General features: G+C 51.0%; 1 protein-coding gene across 1 annotated transcript; it reads right to left on the bottom strand.

The window, feature by feature from the left end:
- Positions 1 to 4,107: 4,107 nt before the first annotated feature.
- On the bottom strand, positions 4,108 to 6,559 carry LOC120698797. Its single transcript, XM_039982534.1, has one exon. It carries the CDS (start codon positions 6,247 to 6,249, stop codon positions 4,468 to 4,470), a length of 1,782 nt encoding a protein of 593 aa, XP_039838468.1. The 5' UTR covers positions 6,250 to 6,559; the 3' UTR covers positions 4,108 to 4,467.
- Positions 6,560 to 11,454: the final 4,895 nt, after the last annotated feature.

The raw sequence follows: 11,454 nt of genomic DNA, 5'->3' as shown, positions 1-11,454 counted from the left end.
AGACAATCGGACATCCGATCGGCTGATCCGGAGTATCCGGACTATCCGAGCTAATACCCGGACTATCCGGGCCCAGGTTGATTCCGAGGAGAAAAATTGACATTGGGTTGATTTGGATTTCAAACGTGGCTCGAACCGTTATTGAAAATCATTTTAAAAGTTATTTCCTTCTCGCATAAGTTAACTTGCTAGCAAAAAATTTTATTTAGCGATCTTTTCAAGAGTGTTTAAGGCTAACAATCATGTTAATCGCGGATTTATCCTTAATTACGAGAAATTAACACCTGGGTTGTTGCAGTTACCAAACGAAAGCATAAACTCCGTAGGCACATCGCCTGTCGATCTGGTCTTGACGCTCTCTCGAACGCTTCACTTGGAAAAGCAGAACGGAATGTTACGCTTCACCGTACGATTCGGCCAGCTGACTGAACATGCGTGCGCAGGACGCGTCTTCCTCGACTATACCAGCCTTTGTTTCAACAAAAGATTCCTGAGGTTGTCGTATTTTAGTAGTAGTATTTTGCAGCTGTTCAGCGTGCATGTTTGGCAAGGGTTTTGATCAGAAAAGGGTTACTTTCCACATTGTTAGACCGCGATGACGGTACTACAACAAAAGCTGGAAAATGCAAGAGCTTTCCAAGAGTTTGTCATATTTTACTTGGCATATCTTTTATTTTCACAACTTCTAAAAAAATATGTCAAATAAAAAAAGAGTTTATCTCCAACAGTTTGGTATAATTCACTTGCCAAATTCAGATCTAATCTCCAGCAGTTTGGCAAATCGAGTTGTCATCTTTGATTTTTGGCAAAAACATTAAAAATACTCCTCCAACAGTTTGGCAAAAGACTTGGTAATTTTTGACAACTTGGGAAAAACCAGCCTCCAGCGCGCAAATATACGCACGCGGTACGCGGTTGGCATCGTGATTTCTAGTCAGGTGGGAGGGTGAAAAAAGAAATAAATAACAGATAAGTTGCTGATTTAAATTTTCAAGAGTTGGAAGGGCATAAATATAATTTTGTTTCTCTCTCAGGGTTCCTGATGTAAGTTAGATCTGAGTTTGGCAAGTGAATTATGCCAAACGGTTGGAGATAAGCTTTTTTTTATTTGGCATATCTTTTTAGAAATTGGCAAAATGCAAGATATGCCAAGTAAAATATGACAAACTGCTGAAAACTTACATCAGGAACCCTGAGAGAGAAACAAAATTATATTTATGCCCTTCCACCTCTTGGAAACTTAAATCAGGAACCCTTCTCTGTTATTTATTTCTTTTTTCATCCTCCCACCTGACTAGAAACCACGCTGCCAACCGCACGCCGCGCGCGTATATTTACGCGCTGGAGGCTGGTTTTTCCCAAGTTGCCAAAAATTGCCAAGTCTTTTGCCAAATTATTGGAGGAGTATTTTTAACGTTTTTGCCAAAAATCAAAGATGACAACTCGATTTGACAAACTGCTGGAGATGCTTACCATCGCATTTCTGATCGCGACTCAGGGCACACGACTCGCCAAGGGTTGCTTGCTTGTTAATCTTTTTTTTAAAAAAAAATACTTGCTTGTTTGCAGCTGAAGTCAGACAACGAAGAACGGAGCAAACTGAGTTATGCAATTCCGTAGGATGCAACTAAGGACCGGGCTCTAAAAGGACCGGTCTCTAATCTTTTATAATTTTGAATTAAATAATTTAAAAGTATTGTTGGGCTGTGAAAGGCCGTGAAAAGACTACTAGAGTCATGGCTCATTACTACCCCTAGGCTTGAGGGGGTGGGAAGACACATAGCTGTACAGTCACATTCTGGATCATCTCTCTTTGTTGCTTTATCTGAAACACATAAAGTTGGAGCAACCATAGAAACATGAGGGGGTGTTGTCCATTAGTTTGTGTAATGTAAAGCACCCCAACCAGTCTGCATTGGTTTATAAAAAGAAAAACAGTTGGCATTTTTGACTTTCTGTACTAGCAGCATATACCTGATAGCTGCAAACCAAACGATCACAAACAACAATGAATACAAACCGAGAATTGCAAAGGTACTAAAAGTAGCACCGCACAACATAACGCGGCCTACTGAATCTGTACAGGCGTACAGCATGAGCCATGAGGAGGCCTCTCCAAACAGCCGTAGGTGGCTCCGATCGAGTGATCGATCTTCCTTTGCCTAATGCCTACAAGAGCAAGATCAGGCCACTAGCAAAGCTGAAAGATCAGATGTTTGACCATACAGATGGCTGGCATCAGCTACCCCCCTCATCGCTCTCGGAGTTGTGGGCATCGCTGTCAAGAGTCACCCACCCCATGTTGCCTGTCGCCGTGACACATGGCTCATGAAGCTGGGAAGATCAGTAGGCTCTCGACGTCGGTGCCACTAGATTCTCTCACTGACCCTGCTCATTAGTATATTTGATTAAATTACCAGTGGCACAAAGCTCCAAGGATTTATAGGAAACGAACAAACCATATAAGAAATCACGGGCACAATGCCTGTCTGGCGGCCTCCTACTCACATTCAGGATTCTCACTGTAATTATTTTTTAGATACTAACGTCAATTGCTTTTAGCTTTGGAACTTTTGTGAATTGTGTTTATTCAAAAAAAACTTGTGAATTGTGGATACTTTCCTCAACCCTTGCTTCACTCAAGCGAAGTGGGAAAAAAGAAACGGGGACCACAATGGGGTTGTTTTTAGGAACACCCCAAGCTAAAGCAACTACACCGGGTGGGCAGCACCTCTGCTCTTGCTTTGTTTGGAACTTGCTTGTCACACAGCGAACAATGAAACGAAGGGAGTGGATGTCACACTAGAATTCATCTGGCCTGCTGAATATGGGCATCTATAGGTTAAATTGACCTACTTAGCCAGCGTGTACATTAAGCCTGTCTTTGTTGGAGCAAAAGATTCCTGGACCTGTCTTGCTATATATTTTTTTTACAGCCATCTGAAGTTATCTTGCATGTTGAGGCTTGAACTTTCAGTGGGAAACATTTGCTTTCTTCAGATTATACGATCACCACTACGGCGCTACCGCAACATTTTCAAAATGCGTAAGCTTGTAAATCACATTTCTGATGACAACTCTAGCACTCAAATTTGTTTCATGGTGAGGACTGTAGCTCAATTGGTCGGCTCGCCAGGTGAGCAAGCGGCCGAGCACGGGTTCGATTCCTGGGAATCGCAACCCGCGTGCCTCACCGGGTACCGAGGTGGTGTGAGTGTGTACTGGTGTGTGTGCGAGGTGGTGTGCATAAGCCTCAGCATGACGCGTTCTGAGACTTCTCAGGCAGTCTCGTCTGCACTGAGTCCGGTCAGCGTGGGCGCCCAAAATTCTTACATGACTCCCTAATGCTCCTGGGTGCTTTCAAAAAAAAAATTGTTTCATGGTCTGCCCTTTTCTGCTTATCACAGTTTTATGAACTAGACTCGTCTTCCACAAGAGAAAAGCCAGCCCTGATGTCTGAACAGACTGAGCTGCATACAAGAAAGGCACACCAGTTCATTACTGTTGCTTCACTCAAGAAAACACCACATGGAGCAAATACAGGAACACCTGAAGGCAATCCACCACCATACCGAATGTCTACTATACTCGCTTGTTTGCAGCTGAAGGCAGACAGAGAGCAATGAAACAAACTGTCACATTACACTTGCACGACCATATTGTACAATATGACCTACTCGGTTTGTGTAATGTACAATCTAGTCAAGTGAATTTCCTTATGCATTGAGCGGACCTCTTCATGAACCTGTCCTTGGCAATAATATGATGCTTTTATCATGTTGGTAAGAGTCTCAAACTTTAGATCAGAAAAGGTTACTTTCCAGATTATTAGACTGTGACAGCATCACAAAACTCCGAACAACACATAAGCTTTGCAATCATAATTTCCAATCACCACTCTTTGCACTCAAAAGTGATCCCACTGGCAGTCCTTTTCTGCTCACTACATGTTACTTTACCTAAAACACATGAAACTGGAGCACACGGGGATACATCTATCTCCAGCGCACTGCAGGAAGTTGGCATTTCTTTACCTAATAGTAGGCTAACCCACACAATCACAATGAAGATGGAACTGAACAAAACAGAATTACTAAGAAAGTAAACTAGCACCGAACAGAATCATTTGACCTACTGAATTTGCACAGCATAAAGCCTCCTCGAATAGTCGTGCAATATATTTACATGTACCTGATCTTCCTCGTAGGTAGCTCCGATCGATTTCTCAATCCTCCTTGCCTACTAGAGCAAGATCAGGCCAGTAGCATAGCTGAAAGATCAGATGTTTAAGAATACAAATTGCTTCAGCTAAACCCCCACTCGTCTCTCTTCCCACATCTGATGTACACATGAACTCTGCAACCGTGTATCTATATCTCATCTCGGTAAATTCAGCTCCCTAACCAGCCTAACTCTAGTTTACACAATTGAGCACCAGAAACTTACAGAGCATGGAACCAGCAATTCTCATCCATTGCAGATGGCATTGAGGAGCACATGGCCCAGCATCAGGTCCACGAAGTACTGGTGCCCAACCTTGCCATCCCGCCACACCAGCCTCGCCGGCGCGCGCCCGTAGTGCACACCGTCATTGCAGCGGTTATCATAGTGCCATGGGAATGTCATGTCGAAATTGTCGATCACCCCGCCGGTGAGCACCCCATGCCGCCTCATCTTCTCAACGAGCACGCCATTGAACACCTCCATCTTGCTCGGATTGAATGCCAGGTCCCTAGCATAACCCCCAGTCGCGATCGTAGTACGGTAGAACACCCTCGGCACGGCGTGGCCACGAGCGCGCACTTTAGCCATGACATCCGACCAGAACTGTGCCGCGAACTCGGCGCCCTGGGCATAGGCACGGACGCTGGTCCAGTAGCACCCGTCGTGCAGGCCGGAGTTGAGGATGACGACATCTGGGACACGGTCACCGGACACGAAGTAGGACCGGATCAGCTGCCGGAACCCCCTGTTCCGGAGGGAATGCAGGCCGAGGTAGTTCATGGTCATGTTCCAGTGGCCGTTGAAGATGCTCGTGATCCTCAGGGTCCCCGGACCGCCGCTGGGGTTCGTGAACACGGCGTCAAAGCGGCGCGTCACGACGGACGTGTCTGTGATGCCGAGGACGAAGGTGAGGAGGTTCCGGATGGTGTCGACGTGGTTGGAGTCGCCCCAGAAGAAGAGCCACTTGCCGTCGAGGCACCGCCACGCCGCGTCGGCCGCGAAGAGCCTGAAGGAGCAGTGCGCCGAGTACACCCACCCGTTACTCTCCAGCGCGCCGAGCGGGCCGTGGCACCACGGCGCCTCGCACGGGTGGTCCGGCTCCAGGCACCGGTACCGGCCCGCTGCGTCGACGTCCTCGCAGCCGTCGTTCCTGGCGAGCCGCGTCCACCGGCCGGACCAGGCGTCGCGCGCGAAGTCCGCGGAGCGGCACACCTCCAGCGCCGGGAGCGACGCGTTGCCGCCCGGCCGCCGGAACAGGAGCGGGATGCGGCGCAGCTCGGCGCGGTACTTGAACCTGGCGGAGGAGAACTTGAGCCCCTCGAAGCTGCGGAAGAGGACGACGACGGTGAGGCGGAACTCCCCCGCGGCGAAGCGGGGCGCGACCTGGAGGCGGACGGAGTAGGAGCCGTCGCCGCGGTCCACGACGGGCGGCCGCGACTTCCACGCGGCCCCGGAGAGGTCGACCTCGAAGTAGTCCCCGCCGAGGCAGCGCCGCCCGCCGGCGCCGTCGAGGGCCCAGAACGTGAACTCGTGGATCTCGCCCGCGCCGAGCTCCGCCGCCTCCCCCCTCGCCGCGGCGCCGTCGAGGGCCGGGACGGAGATGTTGGCCGTGCGCGCGTCCCGGCACGGGGAGCCCCCCGGCGCGAGCCACCGCGCGAGGAGGTCGTCGGTGAAGTTGGGGCGGTCCGGAACGGAGAGCCACGCGGGCGGAGAACCGGCGCTCGCGCCCCCGCCCCCGACCCCGACCCCGACCCCGATCCCGACGTAGCGCAGGTACTGGCGCCGTAGGCGCCGGTGCGCGCCCGCGCCGGCGAGGGAGGCGTCGGCGGCGAGGAGGACGATGACGCCGAGGAAGGACGCGAGCGCGAGCTTGGCCGCGGAGGGCCCGGGCTTCTTGGTGCTGCTGTGGTCGCCGCCGAAGCAGGAGGAGGTCCTCCTGCCGGGGTCGGCCCCGAGGTGCGGCTGCTTCTTGGCGTCCCCGGCGGCGAGGGATGGGTGGTGGGGCGGCGAGAGGTGCGCCGACATTGCCGGGGCGCGGGGGGGTGGAGGCGCTTACCTGGGGCCGGGCGCGGGGTGGCGTCGCATGCGCCCGCCCGCGTGTGCGAGCCTGGTCGCGCGGGGGGGAGGGGGAAGCAAGGCAAGGGCAAGGGGGCCGCGTCGGTTGGGAAGGGATTGCCGGATTGGGATTGGCGGCGAGGCTGGCGCGAGCGGGCGGCGGAGGATTTTCGCTCGGGTTTTGTTGGTTGGACACCTTGCTGCAATGCGGCTCGTCAAGAAGACAGGGTGGATGACGGCGTCGACACGAGTCAGCCCGGACGCGATGATAAAGGGCATGTGTTTTACCATCCGTCGTCTGATTGGAACTGATGGCGGGAGGATTGCAGTCGGGCCATAAATTCATCGCCTACCGAGAGTACCAACAGGCGTGATGGGCTGAGGGCAGGGAACGGACAGGTCCTCATAAAAATCATTAAAAGTACGAACAGTGACAGACGGTGCCATGATTTGTCATTTGTTGATGGATACGCGTATCCAGCGGGGAGCTAAATTTTAACAAAATCACATCACATATTTGAATGTACAATGATAATAAAACTAACTGTATAATCTCCGGACTAATTCGTGAGATGAATATTCTAAACCTAATTCATAATTAGCTCATGTGAATATGTGTGCTACAGTTAATATATATGCTAATTATAAATTAACTAGGCTTAAAAAGTAGCTCTAGATATTTGTAATTAGTTTTATAATTAATTAGTGTTAGTCCTTCCTAACATTTGATGTGACAGTAATATCAAAAAAAACTGATGTGACAGAGCTAAACATTACTCGTAGGAAATTGTCGTGTGACTTTTGTGGAATTACAATTCAGAATGGGTCTTAAGCAGCAGTATTTGGGCCTTGTTTAGATGCGTAAACTTTTAGATATAAAGTATTGTAGCACTTTTGTTTGTATTTGATAATTATTATTCTGTCATGGGTTAATTAGACTCAAAAGATTCGTCTTGCAAATTATAGATAAACTGTATAATTAGTTATTTTGTTTAGCTATATTTAATATTTTATGCATGCGTTGAAATATTTGATGTGATAAAAAATCTTGTAAAGTTTTAAAATTTTAAAGGCAACTAAACAGGACCTTGTTCTTCCATCCAATAATGCGCACATCATAAGAGATGGAATCGCACTTACTAAAGATGGTTTTTTCCCATTTCGCGTTGGTTCCACGTAGACCGGACCACCCAGCACCTACTTGTGAATTGTGATGTTGATGAATCGCGTTGGGCTGGCAAGCTACTCCTGACCAGGGTTTTTTATCCCGACCGGTTAACCCAAACCGCCGGCCACCGGTTCCGGTTTACCGAACCGGTTGGACCGGTAACCGGTGGAAACTGGTTGAATTCAAATCCAAATTCAAATAAATTCAAAAACTCCCGTGCAACCGGTTCCGACCGGTTTACCGGCCGGTTTTACCGGTTTACCGGTCGGTTTGACCTGTTTGAATTCGAATCCAAATTCAAAAGCTCCCGTGCAACCGGTTTAGCGGCCGGTTTGACCGGTTTACCGACCGGTTTCACCGGTTTAACGGCCGGTTTGACCGGTTTGACTGGTGGGCCTTAATGGGCCGGCCCATTTTTTCTTTTTCTTTTTTGATTTAACTTCAACTCCCCGCAAACTATACTAAATGAACGAATTTTTGAGAACATTTGACACCATTAAATTCGTTGCACCTTGAAATATTTTTAGGATTTTTTTTGAGATTTTTCCATTTTTTGAAATTCAAATTTAAAATTTGAATTTGGGCCGGTTAGAAACCGGCCGGAACCGGAACCGGTCCAGGCCGGTAAGACCGGTAACCACGGTAACCGGACCGGTTCCGGCCGGTTTTTTTAACCCTGCTCCTGACTCCTAGCAGCTCACCCGGTTGGCAATGATCCTTGGGCCCTGGCAAATCGCCCTGCCGCCGCGGGTACGGACGAGGGAATGATGAGCCGCTGCCGCCGCTTCTATCTGCGGCGGGGGGCGCAGAGGATCCTATGCCATCACGTGGCGGGCCCCTCTCCGCCGTTTAAGCCTTTCGAGGTGCACAGGTGGTGTTGGTCGGCCTGTCCAGTCAATCAATCCATGGAGAACCGCGCCGGGGGGGCGGGCCGACCCACCGGCTAGGATCCATCAATCCATGCCTTCCCTTCCGTCCTCGCCTCCCCGGCGGCGCGCTCGCGGCTACCCTGACATGGCAATTCCGGCGCGTGAATGGTGCGCGGCAGGGGATTTGCGGCGCCGGAGCGCGGCGGGTTGCGGCTGTGCTCGGGCCGCCACTTCCAAGACCAATAGGAGACGCGGTCGCTCCGAGTACTAGGGTGATGGTAGGGATGGCAACGGGGCTCCGATCCCCGATCCCGACGGGGATTTAATCTATTAGGGGATCTTAACGGGTCAAATTTGCTCCCCGTGGGGAGTTTAACGGGTCAAATATGATCCCCGTCGGGTGAAACGGGTGAGGAAACGTTTCATACGTCCCCGTCCCCGTTACCCGTTGGGGAACCCGAATAATCCCATAACAGACCGAAAAAAGCCCAATAGAGGCTATGAGCCCAGCCCAGCTCCTAGCAGATGTATATAAACTTCTTAAACCCTAGGTCGTCCATCCCATTCCCAGTTCCTCACTTCCTCTCCGCCCCCAACCCCAAATCCCGTCGGCGCGGGCGCCGCACAGCCGCACAGGCCCGAGACCGAGCGCCCGACGGCCCGAGCGTCCGCCCCCGAGGCCCCGACCGCCCGACGCCGCCCGAATCCAGCTCCGCCTCCCTCCGTCACACGGCACCGGACGCTGCCCGCCAGCTCCGCTTCCCTCGCTGTCGGACGCCGCTCGCCCGCCACACAGCTCCGCCTCCCTCGCCGCCCGCCGCCGCCCGCCCGCCACCCAGCTCCGCCTCCCTCGCCGCCGGACGCCGCCCGCCCTGCAGGCCGCCACCCAGCTCCGCCTCCCTCGGCAGCCGGCCGGCGCCCTCTCCCCTCGAATCGTCGGGGATATTTCGGGGACGGGGTACCCGTCGGGTGCTTGATCCCCGCACGGGGACGGGGGCGGGGAAAAATCCCCCCCGCGAGCGGGGGACGGGGATGGGGATGGGCCATTTTTCCACTATCGGGGAGCAGAACGTCTGCCCGTTCCCCGGCGGGGATAGCCCCGTTGCCATCCATAGGTGGTGGAATGGAGTAGGTTTGTGTGTGGCTGGCGGGCTTGACCGCACGACGAGCAGCCCGTTTGCGAAGTGGCTCCGGCTTTGTTTGTTTGGTTCCGGCACACCTAGAAATATAAGAGAATTTTGAATGCATGAAGTACTAAATAAAATTTATTTATAAAATTCTTTTACAAATAAATACAATATTGCGCGACGAATCTAATAATTCTAATTAATTTATAATTTATTATAATAATACTATAGTAATCATCCTTTAATTATACTCAAATATCTCATTTAATTCGCTCGCGAAATAGCACAGAGTTATGAATTGAGTTTTATAAACTGTTTTTATTTAATAATATAATTAATGGTCAAAATTTGCTACATTAGCCTAGCACTGCTACCAAACAGCGCCCGATTCTTTCGTCGTTCACATGCGAGCTCGACGACATTGGGTAGCTAGCTTTCTGCTTCCGCCGGTTGGTCCGCCATTCATGGGGGGTGGGAGCGGTAGGTCTGGGGTTGGTTGGCCCGGCTGGACGGTGGCGAGTTTCGGTGGCCGTGTACGTACGGTGACAGGCCGGTTGGCGAGCGTTTCTTCGTTTCTTGCATGCAGGCGGAATGGAAAAAGGATTGGAGCCAAGAGTTCGGCATATCGCAGCCGGTGAGTGGTGATCGCGGCCGGTCGTGCCTGTCTCGGCGGCCGGCCGTGCACAGGTACCACCACCGTACCAGGAGTTCTTTGCGCCGGAGCGTCGAGAAAAAACTAAGACTTTTTAAAAACAACTTACCGCCGTACCAGGAGTTCTTTGCACCGCAGCGTCGAGGAAAAAACTAAGGCGTTTTTTTTTAAAAAAAAATCTCTGCAAGCACAGATAGCACGCTTTGTGCCTCGGGGCGCAATTCTTGTTCTGGAGCCGGCCATTCGTAGAAAAAGGACGCTCGTATTTTCGTGTTGTCAAACAGAGAATGGCATCGGCCATCGGCATCGAGTGCCCCATCTCAGGGGAAAAAAAGAAGGGAGGCGGCAGCACCGAGTGCCGACGCTCCCTGTCTCAAATTAAAGTGTGAACCGAGGGAATGGCACCGGCTCCTGATGCCCTCCCTACTCGCGTGATCACGCCACTTGCGCGGGGATTACGGGACGGCTTTACGCGCAGGAGGGGAAAAAAGTGGCTTCTCCTCGCGAAAGAAGGGCAAGGGGATGACGGGTGACGCGATGTACCCGTCGAGGACCGGTACCGTGCTCTTTATGGCGCCGTTATACTCCCTCTATTCACTTTTGATAGCTGTATTTCAAAAACTTAAATGTTCAAAAATGATAGCTATATTTACTATTAGCATGGGTATTGGCAATAAATAGCACTAGTTACAAGGAGTTCCTAGTTAAAACATTGGAGGACCAACAAAAAAGTATGTGACATTTATTAGATTGATAAGCACACTTGTGATGTCCTTGGTCATTGTGTCATATGGAAATATATCTATTAAAACTGAATGGAGGGAGTAGTTTTTAGTTCCGGGACCTGCTCGCTGCGGGTGGACCACCTCCCCTCCCGGGTTAGTTTTTGTTCTCATGGGATTGGCTTTGCCTGTGTGGCAGTCCTGGCATGATATTCCTGTTCATGGTTCCACGAATATTACGGCGCTGGGTGGTGGATCTGCTGCCTGCGGGGGCAATAATGATTGTCCCTCCCCCGTAGTCCTCGCTGAGGCGAGCGAGATGTTTTTTTTTTTGAAAAACTAGCGAGATGCTTTCGTTGTCAACTCCTTAACGGACTGCACGGCGTGGCGTACCATGCCAGCGTCACATGGCCCCCGTACGTACCGCGTACCCGTGGAGTACTATGACTTGAGTAGACGAATACAACAACGCGGTACCGTACGGTACCACACATGTCACCACGTCATGTAGCCGCGAGTCATGGCGACGAGCACCCCGTGTTTGCGTGTAAAAGATACATACACACACACACACACACACACACACACACACACACACACACACACACACACACACACACACACATCTATTGTTTGA

Source organism: Panicum virgatum, chromosome 3K (assembly GCF_016808335.1).
Source record: "Panicum virgatum strain AP13 chromosome 3K, P.virgatum_v5, whole genome shotgun sequence".
In the NCBI taxonomy this organism is placed as follows: Eukaryota; Viridiplantae; Streptophyta; class Magnoliopsida; order Poales; family Poaceae; genus Panicum; species Panicum virgatum.
The sequence above is the reverse complement of the archived record's forward strand: the minus strand, read 5'-3'. Positions and strand labels throughout refer to the sequence as shown.